General features: G+C 34.3%; 1 protein-coding gene across 4 annotated transcripts in view; it reads left to right on the top strand.

Moving 5' to 3' along the window:
- The window catches only part of GALNT13 (polypeptide N-acetylgalactosaminyltransferase 13), an 815,643-nt gene that overhangs the window by 774,289 nt on the left and 14,559 nt on the right, over window positions 1-26,795 (top strand). For all 4 annotated transcript variants that reach the window (XM_043997002.1, XM_043997000.1, XM_043996999.1 and 1 more), the window contains exon 11: window positions 14,656-14,790. In XM_043997002.1, coding sequence (XP_043852937.1) covers window positions 14,656-14,790 — 135 coding nt within the window. The remainder of the gene's footprint in view (window positions 1-14,655; window positions 14,791-26,795) is intronic.

The following is a 26,795-nucleotide window of genomic DNA, read 5'->3' as shown; positions in this document are numbered from 1 at the left end:
TTATGTCTAAATCATGTATTTATTTTGATCTTATCTTGTTATACAGTGTGAGATGTTGGTATGTATCTAATTTCTGCTATAATATTTTCTAGTTATCCCAAGAGTTTATTTAATTCAAATAGTGAGCTCTTATTCCAGAAGCTAGAGTTTTTAGGTTTATCAAACAGTGAATTACTATCCTCATTGTACCTCGTGTACCTAACCTATTCCACTAATTTACTACTCTATTTCTTAGCCAGTACCAAATAGTTTTGATGATTGCCTTTATAGTGCTTTATAATATAGTTTTTGATCTGGAACAGCTAGACCACCTTCCTTTGCATTTCCTTCATCAATCACCTTGATATTCTTGAAATTTTGTTCTTCCAGATGAATTTTGTAATTATTTTTCTAGCTGTGTAATTTAATTTTTGTAGTGTGATTCTTATGACAATAAATAAGTAAATTAATTTAGGTAAAATTTTCATTTTCATTTATCTATTATATTAGCTCAGCCTACCCATAAACAATTGATATCTTTTCATTTTATTACTAATCTGTCTTTTTTTAGTGCCTGTTTTCTTACTGCCAAGAAGGATACCCATGTCTTTCTCATTCTCAAAAAAATAATCCATAAGGATGGTCATCCATTAGAAATAGCTATCACTCCATTTTCCTTTTCCCATTAGTAGATAAAACACCTTAGGAAAGCTATCTAGACTTTTTACCTCCACTTCCTTTCCTTTCACTCTCTTCTTAATTCTTTGTCATCTGCTTTCAAACTTATCATTTAATTAAAACTACTCTCTTTGAAGTTACAAAAGCCATCATAATCACAAAATCTTACTTGCCCTATTTCAGACTTAAAGTTTTGTGACCTTTCTTCACATAGCTTTTGACTCAATCATTCTCTTCTCTTTGATACTCTCTTCCCTCTAAGTTTCCATGACAATATTCTATCTTGGTTGTCCTACTACATTTTTGACCTCTCCTTCTCAGACACCTTTTCTGAATATTCTCTAGGTTATTTCCCATTATGTCTCTGTTCAGGATCCTCTTCCCTTTCCCTTCCCTACCCTTCCCTTCCCTTCCCTTCCCTTCTCCTTGTAGACTATTTCATCTGGCCATTTTATCATTTCCCAGTGTTTCAATTATCATCTTTATTCTGATTATTTTCAGATCTTCTTTTCCATTACAATAATATGTTTCTACTTTTATAATGTCTTGTACACTTGAGAGATTTATATAATATACTCCAACACTTTAAGATAATGTGTGATGGAATGAATACTGAAGTTTGTATAATACTCACTAGTATGTGCAAAAGGAACTCAAATAAGCGAGGGACCTGGTGAAGGCTTAATTAAGGAGGTGACTTCTAAAAAGGGTCTTCAACTCAGAGGCTATATCCAGGTAAGTGGATAGCATGGATCATGGTAGTAATGAACATAGTATATGGATTTAGTGAACTTTTGAAGAATAAGAGGATTTTATAACAAATATTGTGGGGTATATTATGAAGGCATTCACATTAGAGGATGAGGATTTCATGGAGTTTCTCTGTAATATCCCTAAAGGGTTCATCTTCCTACTTGTAGTATCTCAGAGTAAAGAACTTTAGGGACCTTTAAATACATTTTTTCTTCAATAGTAGGGATTAATTAACTAGGTTCAATAAAATTTTTAATCTGTTTTGGTAACTATTTCAATGTAATTGGTTTCCTTTTTATTCCTCTGAATTATATATTTTTTTATATTTAAAAACTTGATTGCAAGGAGTCTACAAGCTTCTCTAGATTGTCAATGGAATCCATGACACAGAGAAGACTAGTAATTCCTGCTCTATAGCAACCAAATAAATGGTCATCCATCACTTATTAATGATCTGCAATGATAAGGAACCTATAACCCTTCAAGTCAGTCCTTTTCATTTTTGTAAAACTTTATTGCTAGGTAAGTATTTCTTACATCAATCCCAAATCAGCCTCTCTGAAGATTCTATGCGTTGCTCCTACTTTTTCCTTATAGGGCCAAAAATCCAATTCTCTGCCTTCTTCCTAATGGCAATTTTCAAGTACTTGACAGCCACATGTCTTTTTCTTGTTGTTATTAACACCTGAGATCAATTACTCTCATGCTATTAACCACTGATTTCTACTGGGGATAAGAAGGATATGTGAAAAGAAAGGGAGATATAATTTTTTTAAGGAAATGCCAAGTATTATATTTTCAGAGAAAACATCTGTTGTTTTTTACTACCTTTTCCCCATCATAGCAAAGTCCACATGCTTCTTATGATAGCTTAACAGAGAGTTAAATGCAACTAGGTGAAGCACTGGATAAAGCTCTGGAACTAGAGTCATGAAGGCATGAGTTAAATTGATATATACTCAAACAGTTCATAACTGTGTGACCCTGGGCAAGTGGTTTAGCTGGTATTTTCCCTCAGTTTCCTCAATAGTAATCTGAGTATAATGATAGCATCTACCTCTGAGGGTTATTGTGAGGATCAAATGAGATAATATTTGCAAAATCACCTAGCACAGTGCCTGACACATAATAGGTACTTGATAATTATTCCCTCCCCCTCCTCCCCACCTTTAAAAAACAGGAGTGAGACTATTAGACATATATAAACACGTGTGTGTGATGTCCCTTGAGTGTCACACTAACCATCAGCAGGAGGTACTAGAGGTATGATCAACATATTTTTATAGATGAAGAAACTGAAGCCAAAAAAACCCTTTAAATGATTTGTCTTTCATTCCAGGTAGGTAGGATTTGAATCTAGGTGTGGTTAGCTCAAGATCTAGTACTCTATTATGCCACCTTATAATACCATGATTTCAGGAGCCTTCCCAATCTAAGATTTTCCCACCAATCTCTGTAGCTCAATCTGATTCTCCTCTAAACATTTAGCATAGTCCCAGGACTTCTTCCATTGAGCTAGAGGAACAAACCAGTGAAGTGCAGAATGGTATCTCAAAGAGAATGTGGTATGATACAAAAAGTATAGTATTTGGAGTCAGAATACATGGCTTCTAGGTTCAAGTCTTTACCACTGAGATAAATTACTTTAGGCAAGTCACTTAACCTAACTCTGATTTAGCTTCCTACATCATTAAAATAAAAGTAAGCTTACTTAATGTACCTACATAAAATAGAAACTGATAAACACCAGTTAAGTTTTGATTCACTTCAAGAATACCATCTACCTAAGACACTCCCCCCACTTTTTTTTTTTTTTTGGTGAGGCAATTGGGGTTAAGTGACTTGCCCAGGGTCACACAGCTAGTAAGTGTCTGAGGCCGGATTTGAACTCAGGTACTCCTGAATCCAGGGCCGGTGCTTATCCACTGCGCCATCTAGCTGCCCCCTCCCCCCACTTTTTAATGGTCCATTTTTCTAGTCCCCCTGAAAGAACTATAGAGAAAATTATTGGGGCAGAATGGAGATACAACTGCACATCCTGCAACAGAAGAAATGATTCCTATTCTCATCATTTGGATCAACAATTTGCTAGCCTATTATTAGTAACAGCAACAACACCAGCAGGTTAAAGGAGATTTACACTGAATAACAATGGCCTGGAGAAATGAAGAGCATTGAGAGTAAATCCTGGCAGTCTTTTACTATTGAAGGAGCACATTCCAGTGAATCAATAGTAGCTGTGGTGAAGTTAGGTTATAAAAATGCTTTATTATATTGCCTAAGTACAATGGAATGGAAGCTCCTTTTAATATTAGCACACCAGAAGCAAAGAAATGAAATCTCTCATACTTAAGGGCTTTCTATTTTTCCGAATTGGCAGTTTCCCATCCTCAATTTTACCAGGGAAATTTTTAATTTTTTAATATTTCTTTTTTATTTTTCTTTTGAAATTTTGAATTTGAGGTTCTCTCCCACCCTCCAACACCTCTCCAACCCACTGAGAAGTCAAATATTGTACCAATTGCACTTGTGAAATCACAAAACATATTTCCATTTTAGCCAGATAACAAAAAACAGAAATGAAAATGGAAAAGCAAGAAAATTATGCTTCAATTTGCATTCGCTGTTCATCAGTTCTCTCTCTGTAGGTGGATAGCATTTTTTTCATAATTAGTTCTTTGTAATTCTCTTCAATCATTCCATTGATCAGAGTAGCATAGTCTTTTCTAGCTGATTGTCATTAAAAATTGCTGTCAGTGTGCACATGATACCCTATTTCATATGTTTTGACATCCTTAAGATTTCCTTACCTAGAATGAGTGTGGGGAAAGGACATCTTATTTGGAATCATATCTACATATGCATATGTATATGTATATGCACATGCACATACATATATGCATACATATACATGTATGTGTGCATGTGTATATATGTGTATATAATATTAATAGAAGCTTTTGTGGTAGCAAAGATTGGAAACTCTAGGATATTCATCAATTGGGGAATGGCTGAATAAGTTATATGAATGTGATTGAAATCGCTTGTACTGTAAGAAATGAAGAGGATAGTTTTAGTAAAACATGAGAAGACTTGTATGAACTGGTGCAAAATGCAGTGAGAATAAGCAGGAGTACGATGTACAGCAATATTTTAAAGATAACCAATGGTGAAAGATTTAGCAATTCTAATCAATATAATGATCCACCACAACTCCAAGTGACACATGCTCAAAAATATTATCCACCACCAGATAGAGAACTAAGAGACTCAGAGTGTAGATTAAAACATATTTCTCCCTTTTCTTTTTTTCTAGAACATGACTTATGTGGAAACATAGTTTTAATGACTTTATAAATACAATGGATATTGTAATTTTTTGCCTTCTCAATAGGTGGAGGTCTGAGTGGAGGGAGGAAGAAGTTTTGAAATTGAAAATACATATAAAATTGAATTTTAAAAAGAGAGAGAATATAGTGTGAGGCCCACTGAGGTGATAGTATTACTGACATTTAAACCCCAGATCACCAGAGCTGCAATGAACCTTAGAAGCCATGTAATTCAACCAGTATGTGATGAGTCTTTTTCACTCAGCTTTTGCTTAAAAACCTCTAGTAAGAAAGAATCTATTATCTGCCTCTTTTCAGCTTCCATCCACCGCTATTGGTTTTGCCACCTAAAATCATCCAAAACAAGTCTTATCTTTCTTCTACATGATAGGTACTCCAATATTTGACAGTAGCTGTTATATATCCGCAAAATATTTTCTTCTCCATGATAAGTATTACAAATTACTTCTGCCAGTGATCTACTGTGACCTTAAGGTTCCCAACATACTAATCATTGTCCTGCAGATATGCTCCAAATCATCAATTCAATTAAATATTCATTAAGTGCCTACTATGTGCAAAGCACTGTGCTAGGCAAACAGTGATACAAAGATAAAAATTTTAAAAAATTATGTCCTCTTCTAACTTGTATTCAAAGTTTTCCCTAAAATGTGTCTTCTACAAATAAAGTCAGAACTCTAGATCTTATCTGATCACAGCTCCCAGACTCAGCTTTATTACTTCCTTAGTCCTTGTATCTCTCTTCATGCAGCCTGAAATCATATTTCACCTCATTACCATTAGTACAAATAATAAATCCTCTGCAATGTTCACACGTATTTGAATTCACACTATTCCAAGGTATAAATATGTAAAATCTGGTATATGGTTCCTGCCCAATGGAAGTATGCATATAAATTCAAATACTGTGATTGTTTCAAAGTATTTATTATTCAGACTAGTCATTGGGACCTAGCCTTGCTTTTTTTGGTGGGGAGGGGTATTACACTGCTATCTCATTGAATTCACAGGCTTCAAAAAACCCCAGATTATTTTCAGACTTACCCTATCTTTGCAAGGCTATTGCCTTGATAGATTGATAGATTGCTTATTGAAACAAGAAGAAAATAGGAAAATAATCAAGAGTAAAAATCATAAGAACTTCCATGCCCTCACTGGGTAGTTCCACAGTATTGTGTATAGTTTTGGGCACTACATTTTTGGAAGATTTTAGACATGAGAAGAATGGAGATCTTGCCTCATGAGAATCAAAGAAGTTGAAGATGTTTACCCCTGAGAAGAAAAGGCTTAAGGAGGATATAATAACTTTCTCCAGGTATTTGGAAGGCTTCACAATAAAAAAGAGATTAGACTTGTTCTGCCTGGCATCAAGGAGCAGAATGAGGAGGAATGGATGTTCCAAAGAGAAAAATTTAGTCTTAATATAAAGAGACAGTGAGGAGGTGGGGAAATTACCAATACAACTTTAGTGGACTGTATTGAAAAGTAGTGAGTTATCCCTCATAGCAGTTCTATAAGGCTGTTTGACTACCAATCAGCTTGTGTTATAATTTGGATTCCTGTTTAGAGCTTCTAAAATTCTTTTCAAGAGGTCTGAAATTCTATGATTCTGAATTCAGTTGGCCAGCAGAGGGAGCCTGCATTCTCTGAAAATAAAGCTTCAAGCACCAATAGCAATATCTATTGAAAAATTCAGTTAATTTATCCTATCTTGGTAGAATAAAGACAACTGATAGTGGGGTGAAATTGAGTGCAAAAACCTGGGAATGACTACAGAGAAAATAGTGATTTTGTAGCTTCAAGGGGTGAATGAAATTGAAATAATTGTTTTGCTTTACCAAGGATGTTCAGGTAAAAATTTGTCCTGGTGGAATATAAGGTCATTATTTGGTCATTAAGTAGAAAAAAAGCATTACTTAGACTTTTAGTACCTGCAAGTAATGTTCCTAAAAGTATTATCTACAATCATTATGTTGTGATTACAATGTAAGCATTTTATATTACATTGCTCAAATTAAACTTTCCTTCATCTTATTTTGAACAATTGAGAGAAACCCAGGTTTTGTTTTGTTTTTTCTCAAGCCAATAGACTAACAGTAAAATTCAGGTGCTCTTTGTTTAGAGATTTAACTGTAATGCTTTACTGTTAGAATCAGCTTCTCAGAATCTATTCTGAAGTTCAACAACAGGACAGTTTCTTCACACAATTTTCAAATATCCTAATATAGCAGCTCTCTTTACTCAATCCCTTGTGATGATGCTAAATCCCATACATGGGTATCCCCCCTCCCTCCTTTTTTTTTATCAAAACTTCCAAGTGGTCACAGAGTCTATGCCTCAAGCATTTATAGATGCTATATAGTGGATTCTTCTGTCATCATTCAAATAGAGGAGTCATGATAGGAAGTTCTCACTGGTTTCTCATTTCTGTAATCATTTGGGAAATAAAGAATACATGATATCAAAGAAACTGATTCCTGGTCCATATTGACAGTCAGCTTGCTAAAGCACTCCCTTTATTTATTTATTTATTTCTTATGCTGTTAACGTTCTAATTGTTTACTATGTATCCTTAAAAGCAGACTATTCATAAAGAAAGTTCTGAAAGGAGGTACACAAGCCAGTATATGTGAATTTGACAAATAGTTTACTGTGAGGTTGGGTTTCTCAGGGATCCTGCTAGTGTTTCCTCAAAAGAGCCATTGCACCACAACAGTCTATGGATCATACTGAAAGAACTATGAAGCAATGAAAATTTCATAAAGTCACTGCTCCAAAATTTACCCTTTGTATTTCAAGGTAAACATGGTTGACAGCAACTAGAACAAGGAGTGAAAAAACATGTAGTATGGAAGGAAACTCAATCATGCTTGGCATATTTGCGGTTGAATAAGCAATAATGGTAAGAAGGGGAAATGTCTAAAGGAAATTAATGGTGATCAAGGAACAGATTATACCCACCCATAAAACATGTTCTTCCTTCTTCCTCAATTCTTACCCAAGAATTAACCCTTTGTTTCCTGGAGGAAGGGAGTGGGGAGGAGAGAATTATCTTTTTATAGATTTCCATTTGGAAGATAAAAACCTTGTTGGCTTGGCACGCACTGCTATTAGGAGGGTTGCAGAATCTCAAATTTTTATTAAGAAGGACTGAAAGGCATCCTTTTTGATGTTTGGATACTTTTTTTCTTTTCTTTTCTTTTCTTTTTTTTTAAGGAACATGCTATAAAGTAACGAATAACAAATTATGTCCATGCATGTGGGTCCATTGTTTTTTCCATTGGAAAGTCTTTTGAATTCTTCAATTATGTCTGTAGCCTTTATTTCTCTTTAACCTTAGGCCCTTGAACCAGAAAAAAAATGGCATGGAGAGCATTTATCACAGCCCTATTTTACTTTCCCTTTCCTACATTGTTACCACTGTGCTCAACATTTGATATGAGAATTGGAACTTCACCTGGCATTACCCATGCTCAATTCCTGTAGAGCATTCTTCTATAAGGATGGGATATTGAAAATATTCTAAATTAGTACAATTCATATTTGCAACACACCCACTGCATTTTTTAAGATAATTGCCTCAGTGTCACTAAAAATACTTTTAAAATGGATAAACCATTGTGGTGCAGGTCAAGGTTCTTTCAATCCTCTTAAATAAACTTACTTTGTTCCTCCAATTATTTAGGCAATAATCTGTGATTAAGATGAAGAAAAATATAATTTAATTAAGTGGCTATATTTAGTTACTCTTATGTTTGGTACAAGCTGGTTCTGAATCTCTTCATCCAGTGACAAAGATAGTGTTGACTAGTAAGAGATGAGAAGCAGATGTGGTAGAATAGAACACTGTTTTTGGAATCAATGTATCATGCACTAAATTTTGTCTCTGCTACTTATATGACCTTGTTCAAGTTTGAGCTTTTAGGGGCATCAATATTAGCTCCTAAAATAGGAGCTCAAAATTTTCTTGTAGCTTTAAATCCCAAGATTCTGAACTTCTAATAGGAAAACACTTCATTATAAACGTGGCTTATTACTGGCTTACTAATGGAATTAATTTCTCAGAGCCACAATTTTAAATGCCTGCTGTTCAACAAATTGCAAATTCTGTAATGATTTTAAAATATTCTGGGATAAATAATTGTCCCACCATTAGGCAATATGGGGAACCACCTAATTGGTATTCAGAGACAGTCTTTACTTGACACCATTAAAGGGGAGAATCTAAGCAGAATACACTTAATGAGTTTATATACTATATAAGGTAAGTCCTATGAATATAAGTTCCCTCATGTGGACTTGGGTAGGGTGGTTTTTCATCAGCAGCAATCTTCTTCAAAATATTGATTGGAGAATAAATTTGTTGTTCAGATAGATAGATGAGAGAGAGAGAGAGAGAGAGAGAGAGAGAGAGAGAGAGAGAGAGAGAGAGAGAGATAATAGATAGATAAACAGACATCCAGTATAGCACTATCACTGGATTGTAGTTTTTTGGTCTTTTGTAAATATATTTCTCATTTTATTTTCCTAATATGAAAAACCCTGAGTATTTCTTGATAGCTTCCCAACATTTTGATATTTATAATCAATTCTACTTTAATATCATGAGTCTTTTTATTTTAATTAAAAGATATTCATTGTCCTATAGGGCCAAACTTCTTGACATATCTCTGTGCTGAATTTTTTAAGATAACTAATGTTCATATGAATTAATATTTCTCTATTTTGGAGGAATTACTTTTGTATATTAATTCAGGATCAAATTTTTTAGCATCTGCTATCTGTTTTTAATACATGATAATAATCATGTTTGTCTTTGACTTTTACAAAATGATTTTATTGTGACTTTTATATTTTTAGCCCAGTATCTCCATTTGGAGGTACTCCAAATGAGTGATATCATAAGCAGTCTATGAATGAGGAAACTAAGAATTAGGAATATTAAATTCTCTGAAGAAAACTATTTAGGCTATTTATAGCACCTAAACAAAGAAAGAAATGTGTTTCATGATTCTGTAATTTAAACCAAAAAAATCAAGGAAATAAATATATTTATAAATCTGAGGCATACATTCTATACATATATAGAATATAAGCTTCTTGACAATAAGAATTCTGTTCTTTCTCATTCCTAACATAAATCACAGTGTTTTTTACAAGTAAATGTTAGTTGAATTTTTTACTGCATTGAATGAATTAAATGATTTATAGGTAATATTACTTTTCTTTTTAATTTAGGCACCAAAAAATTAGATTGCCAGCCTTTCCAGAGAAATTCAATCTCCAATATTAGTTTTACTGACATTTATTTGCAATCACTGGTTTAGTGGTTGACCCATGTTACCCCTTTACTGTTACAGAATTTCTTGCAGAAATTCTCATTAACTGAACCCAATATTGTTCAGATAGATACATAGATACATAGATAGATATAGCCATATTGGAATAAAAAGGTGAATTATTGTAGAATCCTACAAATGAAAGAAAGTAAAAAGGTTGGTTAGTTGGGGCAGCTAGGTGGTGCAGTGGATAGAGCACCGGCCCTGGAGTCAGGAGGACCTGGGTTCAAATCTGGCCTCAGACACTTGACATATACTAGCTGTGTGACCCTGGGCAAGTCACTTAACCCCAATTGCTTCACCAAAATAAATAAATAAATAAATAAATAAATAAATAAATAAAATTTTAAAATTAAAAAAAAGAAAAAGAAAAACAGGAAAACACATCATGATTAATAACAATGACACATAATATGGTTTTCATATACTTTATGAGACATTAATGAGGGATGCCATAAGTACATTATTGAATCAATCCAGAAAGAAAAATAGACATTGTAATATTAAAAGTATGAATCCTCTTTAAAGAGATCTTCACACAGACCAGGTGAAGGCTACCTCTTTGAAACTTTAAGAGCCAATGAGAATTCCCTCTCAAGTCATATGAAATTGACAACCATTTACTTATTTATCTTTTAAAACAAGCTCTCCATTTAAAACATGTTTATTGGGCAAATTTCTCAGTAACTCAAGATATTCAATAAATTTTTTTAGAACATTGAGATAGTATACTGACATTTAAACACTATTTCCCAACAAAATGTAAGCTCTTTGCTAGTAGCAACTATTTCTTTTATAGAATTTGTATCCCCAATGCCTATAACAGTGCTTTGTATATAGTAGGTTATAATAATTGCTTACTAACTAGTTGTTTCACAGTCTATCAAGTAATCTAGTATATCTGTATGGAAAATACCATCAAATTATTTAAATATATTACCTTTCTGAAAAAAGAGAATGGCCCTCTATTCATAATTCATAGCACTATGATATCACTGTGATATATCCAAAATCATTATTTTTTTCTTTTGCAACAAATGTTTATTTTTTTACTTTTCCAATTACATGTAAAATTAGTTTTCAACATTCATTTTCATAAGATTTAGAGTTCCTCGTTCCCTTTCCCCCTCCACAAGACAGCAACCAATCTGTTGTAGGTTATATATGTACAATCCACAGGTCCTTTTTTTTCTTTTTTTTGGTCTTTGTTTAATCAATATCAGTTCTATCTCTGGAAGTGGATAGTATGCTTCATCATTGGCCCTTTGGAATTGTCTTGGATCATTGCATTGCTGAGGGTAGTCAAGTCTTTCACAATTGTTCATGAAACAATACTGCTAGCACTATACAAAATGTCCTCCCAGTGCTGCTCGATTCGTTATACATCACTTCATATGAGTCTTTTCATGTTTTTCAGAAATCATCCTGCTTGTCATTTCTGATAGCACAATAATATTAAATTAAAATCATATACCACAGGGGCAGCTAGGTGGCACAGTGGATAGAGCACCAGCCCTGGAGTCAGGAGGACCTGAGTTCAAATCCGGCCTCAGACATTTAACACTTACTAGCTGTGTGACCCTGGGCAAGTCACTTAACCCCAACTGCCTCATTAAAAAAATAAATTTTAAAAAAAATCATATACCACAGCTTGTTCAGTCATTCCCCAATTGATGGACATTCTTTTGATTTCCAATTCTTAGCCACCACAAAGAGTTGCTATAAATATTTTTTTGCACAATTTTTTCCCTTTTCATTTTTTCACAATTACTATTGTTAACTGTTTCCCTCAATCCTATTCCCTTCCCCATGATATTTACTCTATTATTATTATATTATCTTCACCCTATACCTCTGCAAAAGGTATTTGTTTCTGACTGCCCCCTCCCCCAATCTGCCCTCCCTTCTTTTGCCCCTCCCTCATTATCCCTTCTTCCTCCTATTTTCTGGCAGGATTAGAAAGATTACTCCACCCAATTGAGTATGTATGTTATTTTCTCCTTGAACCAGTTCTGATGAGATTAAGGTCTTTGGGCCAATTCTGAGTATTAGTCTCATTTACTGGCCAGCTTAAATAGATTATTCCACTCAATTGGGTATGTAAATTAATCCCTCCTTGAGCCAGTTCTAATACAATTAAGGTCTTTGAGCCTGTTCTGATGAGTGTAAAGTTCATTTACTGTCCTGCTCCTCTCCCATCTCTCCCCCCACTCCATAAGCCCTTTCCCAGTTCTTTCATGGGGGATTTCAACCCATGCTACCTCTGCCCTTCCCAATCCCCCAGTGTATTCCTCTAACCCTTCAATTTTGCCATAAAGGTGTCATCATGGGACATCTAGGTGACACAGTGGACACCCAGCCTAGCCCCAGGAGTACCCCAGCCCAAATCTGGCCTAAAACACAAGACACCCACTGCATGACCACAGGCATGTCACTCAACTCCAACCACAACACAAAAAGAGATAAACAAAAAACAAATACTTGATAGATATCATCCTTTCATAATCAATTCCCACCTGTGCCCTCTGTCTAAATTTATTTCTATCACCTGCCCTAATATTGAGAAAGTTCTTATGAGTTAGACTTCTCATCTTCCCATGTAAGAATGTAAACAGTTTAAACTTTTAACATCCCTCTTAATTTCTTTTTCCTGTTTCTCTAGGGTCTTATATTTGAAAGTCAAATTTGCCATTCAGTTCAGATCTTTTCATCACAAATAATTGAAAGTCCTCTTTTTTTATTGAAGTCCCATTTTTTTTCCTCTGAAATATTCTAATCAGTTTTGCTGGATAGGTGGTTCTTGGTTGTAATCCCAATTCCTTTGCCCTATTGAATATCATATTCCATGCCCTCCAGTCATTTAATGTAGAAGCTGCTAGATCTTGTGCTATCCTGACTATGACTCCATAGTACTTGAATTCTTTCTTTTTGGCAGCTTGCAATATTTTCTTCTTGACCTTGGAGCTCAATAATTTAGCTATAATATTCTTGGAAGTTTTCCTTTTGGGATCTCTTTCAGGAGGTGATTGATGGATTATTTCAATTACTATTTTACCTTCTGCTTCTAGAACATCAGTTCAATTTTCCCTGACAATTTCCTGGAAAATGATGTTTAAGCTTTTTCCTTGATCATAGTTTTCAGGTATTGCAATAATTTTCAAATTTTCTCTCCTAGATCTATTTTCCAGGTCATCTGTCTTTCCAAGGAGATATTTCACATTGACCTCTGTTTTTTCTTTTATTCATTTGGATTTCTTTTATTGTGTCTTGATTTCTCATATCGTCATTAGTTTCTATTTGCTCAAACATAATTTTTAAGCAATTTGGTTTTTCAAGCTGTTGCCTTTTTTTCATGACCCTCCTTCATCACTCTCATTTCTATTTCCATTTTTTCCTCTACCTCTCTTACTTTATCTTCAAGAAGTCCTTTTTGAGCACCATTATGGCCTGAGATAAATTTATACTTTTCCTGGAAGCTTTGGATGTAGGAGCCCTGATGTTGCTATTCTCTTCTGAGAGTGTACTTCAAACTTCCTTGTCACTAAAGAAACTTTCTAAGGTCCCCACCTTTCTCTGCTGTCATCTTGCCTTTCTTTTACTTGACTTTTAGCTCCTTTAAGTGGGGCACTGTTTCCAGGTTGCACTGTCCCAAGCTTCAGGGGTTCCAGGTGGTATGATTTAAGGAGGGGCACGTACTTCACTCAAATGAACTCTTCCCTGGTCTGTAAATAACCCCAGTACAACTTGGTACTTAACCAAACAGCAAAGCTTTGTGTGCTATGGTTGTCAGCTCCAATGAGCCTATGAACCTTCACCACCTGGGCCACTGCTACTGAAGCCTACTTCCTAGTTCCCAGCAGGGGTTCCTCAGCACCAGCAGAGACTCCAATAATCTCCCCCCTTCCAAGGTCTCAGTCCTTTCACCAAACTGTGAGCTTAGCTCCAAATGACACTGGTACTACAGCTGATTCAGAGGTTCTGGGGGTCTCTTTCCCTGGCTCAGCCTGCCTGGGACTGAATCTGTGTCAGCATGACTGTGGGCTTGGGCTCCACTCCTGCCTTGGCACAGTAGCTTCCTCCTTCTGACCTTCTAAGTTGTCTTTGGTTGGAAAATTATCACAGCAATTTCTTTTGTGAGTTTTGCTGCTCCAGGAATTGTGCTATAGCATTATTTGGAAGTTTTCTGGAGTGATCCTGTCATGAGTTTGAGAGCTTATTGCCATTCCTCTTCCATCTTGGCTCTGCCCTGGAACTCCCCCCAAAATCATTATTGATTTTATTCTGGTTTATTGATTTGACGGTGGCAAATAAAGATAGTGAAATGGCTATGAAAAACTGTAATGATCACTTGTGTTAGCTACACTATTTTTTTTTTCAGATACATAGGCATAGAATTAATTTTTCATGTTATAGCATAGCAAAATTTTTTCTTCAAATGATATAAACCCATTAACATTATTCTCTATAGGATCATCATTTCCTAACCTAAAAGTTAGTTTGAGTGTGACCTATTTCACAGCTCTGAATTATGGTTTAACTGTATTTCACTTTTACAGGTATTTTCATACACTGCTGAAAAGGAAATTCGTACTGATGATTTCTGCTTAGATGTTTCTAGACTCAGTGGGCCTGTTATCATGTTAAAGTGTCACCATATGAGAGGAAATCAGCTTTGGGAATATGATGCTGAGGTATGTCATGCTCTAAATTTTAATTACTTGTACATACATACATGCATTAATGTATTACATTAACTATTTGCTTTAAGCTATCATTTCTACATAGATGGAACATACAAGGATGTATGCATACATGCATGCTTACATACATAAATATACATGTATGTGTACATGTATATAGTATGGGGTATGATATATATGCAAAATTATACATAAACATATACCCATTTACATGCACATATACATACACATATGTGCCTGTGTGACTGTGTCCGTGTATATACATATATATACATATATGCATTATGAATATTGACAAACATAAATAATATCATCATTAGTGATTATAAGTAACCTTGTACTGCTTGGTAGAATTAATGATCTATCATTCTTTGTGATATATTTAAGGTATATTTTCCTCCTGTCAACTAAAACTACCCTAGAACGGGTCCCTTGTCTGACTTAACCTAAATATAAGGAGATAAGTAGAAAAATTATCAAGGCCAAATAATTGTGTCACATATTCCCTGTATGTAAAATATGGCTAGTATTTCCAAGGCATCTACACTACACTTATAGGTTTGCAATGCAAAGGGCAAGTCATTTTGGGAAGACTGGATTGAAACTGGCATAGGAAGCTGTGGTTTGGGAAAAGGGATCTTAGTAGCTTAGCCTCATGCCCTTGGTTCTTCTGGGTAGATCCACTCATTACATCCAAGTAATGCATACTAAGGAGAGATAGGGGGCATACAAGATCAGAATATCAGTAATTGATTTTAAGGAGCAGAGGCATTGAGCACTTTGTGAAAATATAGGAGGTCTGAGTTCAATCCAAGAAGGCCTAAATTCCAAAAAATAAAAAATAAACAAATATTTGAATGCTAGAAATGGCAAATTGTTTTATTTTTTTTTTCATTTAGAGACTCAGAGGGTAAGCAAATTTTCCATATGTCCAGAGGCTTTCATGAAAATAGGCAAATCCTCCATCTCATTGTAAAATCCAGAAGAGAAATTATTGAAGGATCAAAGAAAAAGCAGTTACTTTTAAACCCAGTCCTCCTTTACTAAAGGGAGTTTGAAAGTAAATTCCAAGAGGGGCTCAAACATCTTGTAGTCTTTTCTGACTAAATTTACTTTATCTAGAAACGTAATGTTGATCTAATATCTATCCCACATGGAATAGACCAGCTAATTTCAAAGACAAGACTTGAAAGAAGAGTTTCCATCAGGCATGAGAGGGATCCAATAAGTTTCAGATCTAGTTCAATATTCATGGTGTTCCAGAAACTTATTTTAGTTTTAATCTTTAATTCAAAACTTGCTCAGTATTTTGAACTTTTAATTATTTTTAAATTTTTTTCATTAATATTCAAAATCATCATTATCTTGTTCTATATATCACTCTGATTTTTAAACTTGGTAAAAATCTTTCATCAATAATTGTTCAGTGACCGAAAAGATTGCATTTGTAGTCTGAGTCTTAAAATTATCCAAAGCACAAGGTGTTGATGCATATATACAGTGTGGATTTGAACCTAGTAGAAAAAGTCTAATTGAGAGAGTTCAGGTGACCAAAGTGGTCAAAGAAGAAGACCTCCTCTACCAATCCACCAGTATAAGAAAGTATAATATACACAATGAACCATGGCAGGGTAATTCATCTTGTTAAAATTAAGAATTTACTTTTTAAAAATTCATCAAAGTAATTAAGTGTAAAAAGAAATTGAGCTGAACTTTCAAACAATTTAAACCTCTGAAATTATTCAAGCTTAAACCTATTGAGATACACTGTACTTTGAATTTGAGACCAATTAGTCAGTCAATAAACATTTGTTACCATCTACTAATTGCCAGGCCCTCAATTTTGGGGATTGAAAGGCAAAAGATAGTACCCTGCTATTGTGGAGCTCGCAATATAATAAGGGAAACAACATGCAAACAACTATGTACAAACAAACTATATACAGGATGGATAGGAAAAAAATAAACAGAGATGTCACGAAAATTTAAGGATTGGGAAAAGCTTCTTGTAGAAGGTAGGATTTTAACTGAAATTTGAAGGACATTGTGAGATGGGGATGAAGAGGGAGAGAATTTCAGGCATCATTGCTAGTAACTGAAAAAGCCAGAGTTGGAAAATAGAATGTCTTATTCAAGGAACAGCTAGAAGACCAGCATTAACCATTAATATTTTTGTACATTTTTCCTCTTTTACATTTCCTTTAAACTGTTCCTCTTTGATATTAGAATTCATGTTTTTCCTGATAGCACTTAGTAATAAAAATTTTAAAAGCAAAAGGAAGTTTTATTTATTATTATCTGAGAGCAAAGCAAGAGAAAAAGGAAAGTCCTGTTTCCTCTCCTGCAGGTAATCCTTGATTTGGGTAAATTGATACACATACAACTTTTCTTTAGAATTATACATAAACATATATACACATACACAAATATCTATAATAATTTCTGCTATTTAATTAAAATTTTATCTAAGTATCTGACTTTAACTCTAACATCATAAACTCTGTATATTGTCTTTGAGGATGTGTTATGCAGCACATCAAGAAAGCCCTTTTAGCAACCACGATAGTTTCATGTCTCTACTTCTACATCCTAAAGGTTGTTTGTCTAGATGGTATTTTGGGCAAATTTTATGTTGTTCATTATAGAGTAATGAGAATAACTGTCATGTAAATGCACTTTATGACTTACAAAGTGGTTTGCATACATTATTTCTTCATATCCTTTGCATAGCTCTAGAAGTTATAAAATGATTTCACATAATGTGTAACTAGCACTGCATAGTTTACAAATTATTTTCATATAATATATGCATAGCACTTAAAGTTTACAAAGTGCTTTCCCATACATTATCCCCATTATGAGTCCCCCTTAATGGATATTGTGGAGGCTTTAATCAAGACACATGAAATTTGATAAATCAATCAATATCCAAGAAGATATTTTCTTCTCACAATATTATATTGACTCTCCAGCATTGTGCTCACTAATATGTCTCATTGAGCATACAGATACTTGAAATTTTAGAATTTCCAAAATTTGTCCCACTGCCAATCAATGTCCCTTGATCCCACCAATCAGGACTTTTGCATTAGAACATATATCATTGTCGGGGGGAGGGAAAGAGTGGAACAGGAGAGAGAAGGGGAAGAAAAAAAATCTACCGTGAAATTACAGTGGAGGAATTTATATCCAAGTAGTGTGTAGAAACAAAGTCAACCATCAGGTGGAGCTAATAAAAAAGAAATATTATTCATCTATGGATGCTGGATAGAAAGTACTACATTCCTTTCAGTCCTCTTTACTTAGCAAAATAATTCTAACATTTGAAAATTTCTATTTAAGTGGTTAGTGATTTACCTAAAAAGAGAAAGGCATTCTATTTTTGTAGACTACTAATAAACCAAAGTTTGGCAAATCACACTGGAGTTTTCATTTTCATTAAACTGTTGTCCAAAGCCCTGTGGCTAAAAAGTACATGGATATTTAATGACTTTGAATGGTTCATAAGATTATATTTTTAAAATATTTTCTAGTCTTAACTTATTTTTAATGTCACTTTGATTTATCAGTGCTGGGTTGTCTTAGAGTGGAATGATGAATTTACCTATTTGTGTGTGTGTGTGTGTGTGTGTGTATGTGTGATTTGATTATACTTCTATAAGTTGCTGTCTGAACTAATACTTAGACAACTTTATGTTCCCCATAAGCTATTAAATGATTCTATATCATGGATAAAATAAAAGAAAATCACAAAACAATTTCAGCATGCATTGACATTTTTATCTCTTTCTTTTCCATCTATTCTGTGATTTCTTTTATATTATATCTGTGTTTTATTTACTTGACTTTCTCAAATGTGTTTTACACTTCATTCATTGTCATCATCATCATTGTCCTCCTCCTCATCATTGCCATTATCAGGCAATACTTAATGCACACTGCCTAGGATGAATGAATGCCTTTGCACTACATACTTTTTGGTTGTTTGTTTTGTTTTATTTTTGTTTTTGTTTTAGTTTTTGTTCTGGGGCAATGGGGGTTAAGTAACTTGCCCAGGGTCACACAGCTAGTAAGTGTCAAGTGTCCAAGGCCGGATTTGAACTCAGGCCCTCCTGAACCCAGGGCCAGTGCTTTATCCACTGTACCACCTAGTTGCCCCCACTATATTCTTTTGATATGGAATCTGACTTAATGCAGATGACATCTGAGCCCTTAATTCTACTGTTTTCTATTTTTTGGTTCAATTTTTGCTCATCCACTGCTTAAACACAGACAATTCTGAGTATTTCCCTGGGTATCTGGCCCTACTAGAAAGAAAATTAAAGCTGTTAAGAATATTGAGAAAGGAGGTACCTAGGTGGCACAGTTGATAGAGCACCGGAACTGGAGTCAGGAGTACCTGAGTTCAAATCTGGCCTCAGACACTTAACACTTACTAACTGTGTGACCCTGGGCAAGTCACAACCCCAATTGCCTCACTAAAAAAAAAAAAAAAAAAAAAAAAAAAAAAAGAATGCCGAGAAAGCACACAATCCTAAATCTTAGACTTTCCTTTTGCCTTTCCTTAAACCTGTGGTTTATTTTTTCTGTTTCCCTAAAATCTCAATTTTTATCCTAAGATAAAGAACTCCAGCAGAAAATATAAAGAAACATCATGCTGATATTTCTATAAAGTAATATAAGAGGACATCATGTATTAAGTCCCATATTGTCTCCTTCTTACCTTTCTCACAAAATCTGGGCTGACATAAAGATATATTTCCCCATTCCACTACACCCTGTTTCATTTCTGAAATATGAGTTACTGGTCGCTATGTATTTTCATGATACCTCACATATAAATAACCATTGGTAAATTGTGATCTACTTGCACTAAGCACAAATCCTCCCCCTTTCCCTTATTTATCACCTAAAATTTTGAGTCTTTCGAGATTATAGTTTTCCATGATCCATAATTACATTTCAGCACTGGGGAAAGTGTTGTTATTTAAAAATATGAGTTTTAGGGGTAGGGAGAATTGTCAAATCATTGAAAGATTTTAATGATTTTTCTAAACGTAATCTAGCCTTCTTTCTTTCTCCTATGTATTTCTTGGCCCAGTTCATTGTCCATCTATGTTGACTATCCAAGAAATATGTATTGATAAACTAATTCAATGACCTTTCATCCAATTGCACGTCACAATCTGGCAAATACACATTCCTCATCCACTTGATAGTTCTTTTGAGTGGTCATGACATTCTGTAAGTGGCATCTGTAGCATTTAATGGCTCAAGAAAATCAGTAGAATGTCATCCCTAAGTAGGAGCATCTATTTGACTTTCTACAAGGAAAACAAAAACCTTCTATAATTTGAAATTTACCCAAAGCAATACTCCATTACATCAGCAAACATCTTTGGCAAGTTTCTATTTTCTTATTTTACATCTTAATTTATATTCAGAAGATTGACAAATAACATTATTTCTCTGGTTGTTATCTATCAAGGGATCTTGTACTCTTCTTTTTATCTGGAGAATCTTGACATAAACAAGGAATAACCTATAAAAATCCTGTTTGCTTCCATCTCATCCCAATCTTCATTAAACATGTTCTTAATATGTGTATAATTTTGTAAATATATTTTATTAAAAGAAACATATACTTATCTTCATGTATCAAATAGCACATGACTGTTATTTCTACAGAAGAAATAAGTTAATCTTTCCCGTACTCTAGCACATAAGCAGCTATTGATATTGTTGTTAAAAGAGAACACTACTTATTCTTCTTCTTCTTTTTTTTTTAATGAGCTTTGGTGGTAGACAGCAACTTAGAATCATTGAAAGCACTGAACACTTTCCCAAAATCAATCCAGCCCACTCTCCTCCTTCTATTCAATTCTGGATCTAGCTCACTGTCCATCTGCAGTGCTTGTCAAAAAAAGCTAACTCAATGGGAGGGCCATCCTACTGAATGGCACAATCTGGGCAATATTTGTTGTCCTTCCCCTTAGCTTCTTCCTTGGATAATTACTAGGCTGATCTTGTCTCATCCTTGTTCTGCTATTAACTTGTCCAAAAATATTCCTGATGGAAACATGAAAAGGAAACAAGTTTTTAAGATAATTTTCAACAGCAGACCAGATATTTGTAGTCACATTTTAAATATAGATTCTATAAAGTCCCAATGATGGCAGGTTGGAGAGGGATAGTCTCAAGCTATGATTTTATTTGTAAAGGTGTCTCCTCCTAGGGAAAATCCCTTAGCCATTGCAGATCTGGAACTGTTATGTAAATAGTTTAAGTGAGTTGCTTGAGGGTATTGAGGTATTAAATGACATGACCAGATTTTATACACCAAGTATGTGTCATAGGCAGTACTTGAAACAAGATCCTCCTGACCACACTTCCATCTCACTATCCACTAGGCAATATTTTCTCCCATGCCATAGATTGATTTTAATCCTTTAACTCAAGAAAAAAAATCAGGAAAAAGCGACAATGACCTATATACCCTAATTCTCATAACTCTAGGACTCACTCGCAGGTGTGTATGGAGTGTTCAGGAGGACAAGAACCTCTCCTGTGAGGACTTGCCAAGCCCTTTTCAGTGCTGCTATCAACATTTGCTGTCCACCTGATTCACCCAACTCTAACCTGTGACCCCAAGGAGCTGTAGCATCAGCAGCCACACCCTGGTAAACCATCTAGGTAATGGGCTAGACCAGATAGAGGGTAATCAATATTCCTCAACCCTATTGGTGAGTTAGTAGAATGTCTACACCAAGCATGTGAAGACTTTCCCTGGCACTATGGGTGAATGAGAAGAATATGTTACAATGGCCATGAAGACAGCTGTAGCAGGAACTGTGAGGCACTCAGAGATGGTCAGATATCAAAGATGGCAAAGTTACCAACCATATCACAGGTTATCATCAGTCATCTTGACTTTTGTTCTGCCACTGAATTTTGATGCCTCAGGAAGAAATACTGAGGCTTATGACTATTCAACTTTACCTCACAATTTATGCACAAGTCAAAACATTTCATGTGATGCCACTGTTCCTTGAAAACAAAGGACAAACAATAACAGGACTCCCAATTTGGAACCCCTAAGGTCCTGATTTCATAAGACTCATCCATGGGATCAATATTGCAGACCAGCTGCTCTAAAAATATTTCTCTTGATCCATTTGCCATATTTTCACCAGCTGCCTTCCCACCATGTGTGGCTCCCTGTTTTTTCTTGTCTAACCAAATGAAATGAATATGTCCATTGATTCTCGGTAGTATATGTCAATCTACTCTCTTCTTGTTCTACTCATCACCCTGTAACATTATTCACCAAAATTTCCTTCTCTGGCCCCCATTTCCCTATATGTGTGCCTCCTATTATTTGAAAACAAGCTCTTTAAAGTGAGGGATTATCTTCACTTTTGTATTTGCATTCCCAGTTTGGAACACATGTTAAATGTTTTCTTTTTCATTCATTCACTCTATTACAATAACATAGATGTTAATATCTTATAAGATTCAATGACAGATGCAACCAGAAAAATAACTTTAACAATCTATATATTGGGGGCAGCTAGGTGGCACAGTGGATAGAGCACCAGCCCTGGATTCAGGAGGACCTGAGTTCAAATCCGACCTCAGACACTTGACCCTTACTAGCTGTGTGGCCCTGGGCAAGTCACTTAACCCTCATTGCCCCATAAAAAACAAACAACAACAAAACAAAACAAAAAAATCTATGTATCAATTCCCAATATCTTAGATAAGAGATGTCCAACTTCATTTAGGCCACAAGTTAGTAACAAACCTCTAAATTGCAGCTTGAACCAAATTAAAATGCAAATGGCAATTGTTTAACAAAATAAATGAATATATAATACAATGTAGGCAATACTTTCTTTGTGGTATTCTAAATAAATATGCAGCCACAAGAATTTGTTTCTATTTGAGTTTGACAACCACTGTCCTAAACAATATAAAGTTTGCATTCTAGGTGGAAGAGACATTGATAAGTTTCTTGAGATGCTCTTATTCGCAGGTGATGTTATGTGGACTTTATCCAACCCTGGAACATGGCAGAGTCTCTTATGGGCAGTTCATGGAAATTCACATGAAATCAACTAGTTGCCTTATCTCTGTCTTCTTAGAATGTATCCAGGGCTACTTTATCTGAAGGGATTTTTGAAAACTTGGCAATAGTGGGAGTCTTACAACTGCAACAATTGATGAAGACTTAGTAACTTTGCAAAAGAATAGTATTACCAAGTCTTAAAATGGTTTACTCAGTGATTTTCTTGTTACTGCCAAGCCCTGCTCACTTATGCTGCTTCCTTTTCTCAATAATGGGAAGAATGTTCAACAACAATTTTTTTTCTATTTAGATAAATAATTACAAAACTACATTATCAATATGGCCTAATTGCCTCAAAACTTCAGATGTATATAGGAATAATTAGCTGCTTCTCTAATTGCATCTTGTTAAATTGAATATATCTGAATGAGTATTTGTCTAGGAACAGAATACAAAATGTTTGATTTTCCCCTTTACTAATTTTTTTCTTAAATAACAAAGCTAAATGTTCAACTCCTTATTCATTGGATTCTGGGTTCTAAAGTATCCCATATTCAATTCATTTTCCATTCAATATTCATAGAGCTGACTGTATACATATGTGCTGGTATTCAATGATGAGAGATACGGACAGTCCTTAACCTCATTCATCTTATAACAAAATAATGGAGGTTCAACATGTATACAAGATAAATCCCCATTAAGAGAAAATAAGACAGAATTCTACAAAAAATTTAGGAGAAAGGGATCAAATTCTGGAGGAAATCAATGAGTTTCAAGGAGAATGTGGCACTTTAATTGTACCTTTATAAAAGGAAATGATTTAAACAGGTAGAGTTGTGGAGGAGTATTTTCAAAGTGTGCTGTGAATACACAGAACTGAGAAAATGCCATATAGATATTTTAAAATCTATTAAATTGTACAGTTATCTAAAAATTAATAGTGCATGAAACAGAGTAAAGTTTTATAAGACTAAAAAAGGTTAATTTGGTGGTTTACAATATAAGCATTCGTTTAAATTGCATACAAATAGGATATTTTATCTATTTCTCTGTTTTATTCACAAAACCAATGTTTCCTTTATTCATTCTTTTTATAAGTGATCTTTTGTCATTTTGGACTCTGGATTATCCTACTCATCAGGAATATAGAGTGGAAACTTCTAATGAGAAGGAGTGGTTTACTTCTTGTCTTTGAGTACCCAGTGCCTAGCATAGGGCCTGGCACAAAGTAGGAACATCTACCTGTTTTATTAAAAAATAAGTAAACAAATAAACACACACAAATACATGAATAGGTATTGCACTTGATCTTCAATGTTAAGCTAAGGGGTTTGTAAATTATCCTATAGGGGGCTACTGTTACTTTTTTTTTTTACAAGGAAATAAGAATTATTCTGGCAGCTGCATGAAAGATGAATTGGAAAGAGGAGAGACTGGAGGCAAGGAGATCAGGTTGGAAGAAAGGATAATTGAGGAGAGTGGAGATGACATATGAGAAATATTATGGAGAGAAAACCAATAGTATCTGGTAACTTATTTGAAATTGGGTTTTCCGATGTCCTCGTTGCGGCAGGAGCTACGGCTCCCATATCGGACTGCACAGCCACACTATGGCCTGTGGCTCTTCAAGGTGCTGATCCATGGTCATCTGCGACTGGTGGAAGCCTACCACTAGTAGCAGTTGAAGGAGAAAAAAACAACAACAAAAATAAAAAATAATAACCTGACCATTTTTAGTTCAGAGCCTAGTGGTTCCATTAAGAAAAATAAAGTTTCAGAAAAGTTTCTGTTATATATACAGATTATAATGCCATGGGATCCCTATCTTCCTGAACCCTAATATAAATGTCTTGTATGCTGTACTGCTCTGGAACCCAGAATGTTGTATGGGGATTCCAAAAAGAAAAACATTGGTAGATGCATTTGAGATGGGATAAGGTCAAATGTTGGATTATAATGAGACCCTGCCATTCCCATTGTTCTATTCTGTTGAGGACTCCCCTCTCCTCCTGATAAAACAATTGTTTGAAAGATAGTGGAATCTACTCCAGTCCATTTTAATGTATATTTTGCTACAATAATTGCAGATAATGACATTTCTTTGTAAGCATCCAGGCAATTCGGTACAGTACAAAGATCTGGATTTAGTACAGCACATTTATACTCAACAAACACTAAGCAACAAGATTTAAATATATATATGTGTGTCTAAAAATAAGCTCTGTTTTTCATGTAGTGAAGAAAGGAGATTGAAAGGATCTGGTATAGAAACCTGATTGTAATAAAGTGCCCTATATTGACAATATGAGTATTTTTCATTTAATTCAAATACCTGCTATGATAAAAAATTATTAATTATTTGTTCAAAATTCCCATTTGAAGTTTACATTTAGTCTTTGCTTGATTTTTTTTTCCATTTTTCTTTTATTTCTGTAAGTATGCAGGTAAATGGGAATATAACTTTAAGGTAAGTGATCTGAAACCAGCTGACAATTAAATCTTAGTTACTTAAATTCCCTATGTGTAGACTTGTAGTCTAGAAAACTATAGACCTACAAAAGTTTTACCTTTCTACATTTTTATTCATAGTAGTAATAATTGTGACCTGTTGTGGAATCTGTTATTGGATAGAATACTGACAACTCAATCTTGTGTTTGAAATATATTTGTGGACAAAAATATCAACTAGATATTTTTCAGCATACTTTTTTCCTTCTACTAAATATGCCAATTATCCTGTTAGAAAAATATGATTAAGTATGTTAAATAAAAAATTAAAATATATTATGGTAATTATATTAAATAGTGATTAGATATAGTATATGTACTAGTATATATAGTAATTGTGTATATATTCATTATAGCATATTACTTATGCTATAAGTGTATATATTTTTGTTTTTCTGTATATATATATATATATTTTTTTCCATGCAACAAAAGAGCAGAGAAGAAAACAGTATTTGCTATTAATTTAAATACTTCCTATCAGTCTTATTCTTTCTATGACCAACAGTATATGCAATCACTGAACCAACTGCTTTTTACTTTAATGATTTTTATTATTCTGTCTCAATCATTAATTGCTATGCAACTGACATAAATAACAATGAAATAATTTTAATGAACAGAATGAATCACTTCAATGAAATAATGAAAAGTAACATCCAACTTTTGAAATGTGTTTGATTACATTGACATGACCTAATTCTATCCAGCTAGAATAATTTTTCAATCCCAAAATTGTTTTCTTTGTCACACTTTCAAGTGACTTCAGTGTTATCTTAAAGTTTGAAAGAATTGGGAAAACAGACTTTGTAAATGCATATTTCTCAAGCAACAAGATAGAAAAACATATGAACATATTATTTTGGACAAATGATTACAGCTATTTCTAATGTAGTTTACACATTAGTATAATAAGTATAAATGTCTTGATTTTTTTAAATTGCTACAGAAAGGTTTGTGATTTTGTCAGTTGGGCCTCTCCAACACAAATTGCTCTCATCTACGATCAAGTGGATAAATACCAATGAGTTGGGTGGGGTATGTAGAGGTTAAATTCCTTGACCAGGTCATAAACCTAACAAGTGTCAAAGTTGGGATTTGAACAAAGACTATCTTGACTCCAAAAGAAAATAATATTCATAATTCTGCATTGCTGTCATTTGCGTTTGTTTCTAGGTTAGTCAACAAAATTTTATATTTACTTATTACACTTACCCTGTACCAAGAATAGTGCTAAATACCAGGGATTTTTTTTTCTAAAAAGCAAAATTATATAGCCCTTGCCCTCTACACATGTATATGTTTGTATGTGTGCACATATGTGTATTCATATACATACACATGGGTTACACTGTGTACCTTGTGTACATGTATGTCTATGTGTGCACAAGTGTATATCTTATATGTGCCTGCATAT

The sequence above is a fragment of the Dromiciops gliroides genome, chromosome 3 (assembly GCF_019393635.1).
Source record: "Dromiciops gliroides isolate mDroGli1 chromosome 3, mDroGli1.pri, whole genome shotgun sequence".
Taxonomy (NCBI): domain Eukaryota; kingdom Metazoa; phylum Chordata; class Mammalia; order Microbiotheria; family Microbiotheriidae; genus Dromiciops; species Dromiciops gliroides.
This window is presented reverse-complemented; position numbering and strand designations above follow the sequence as displayed.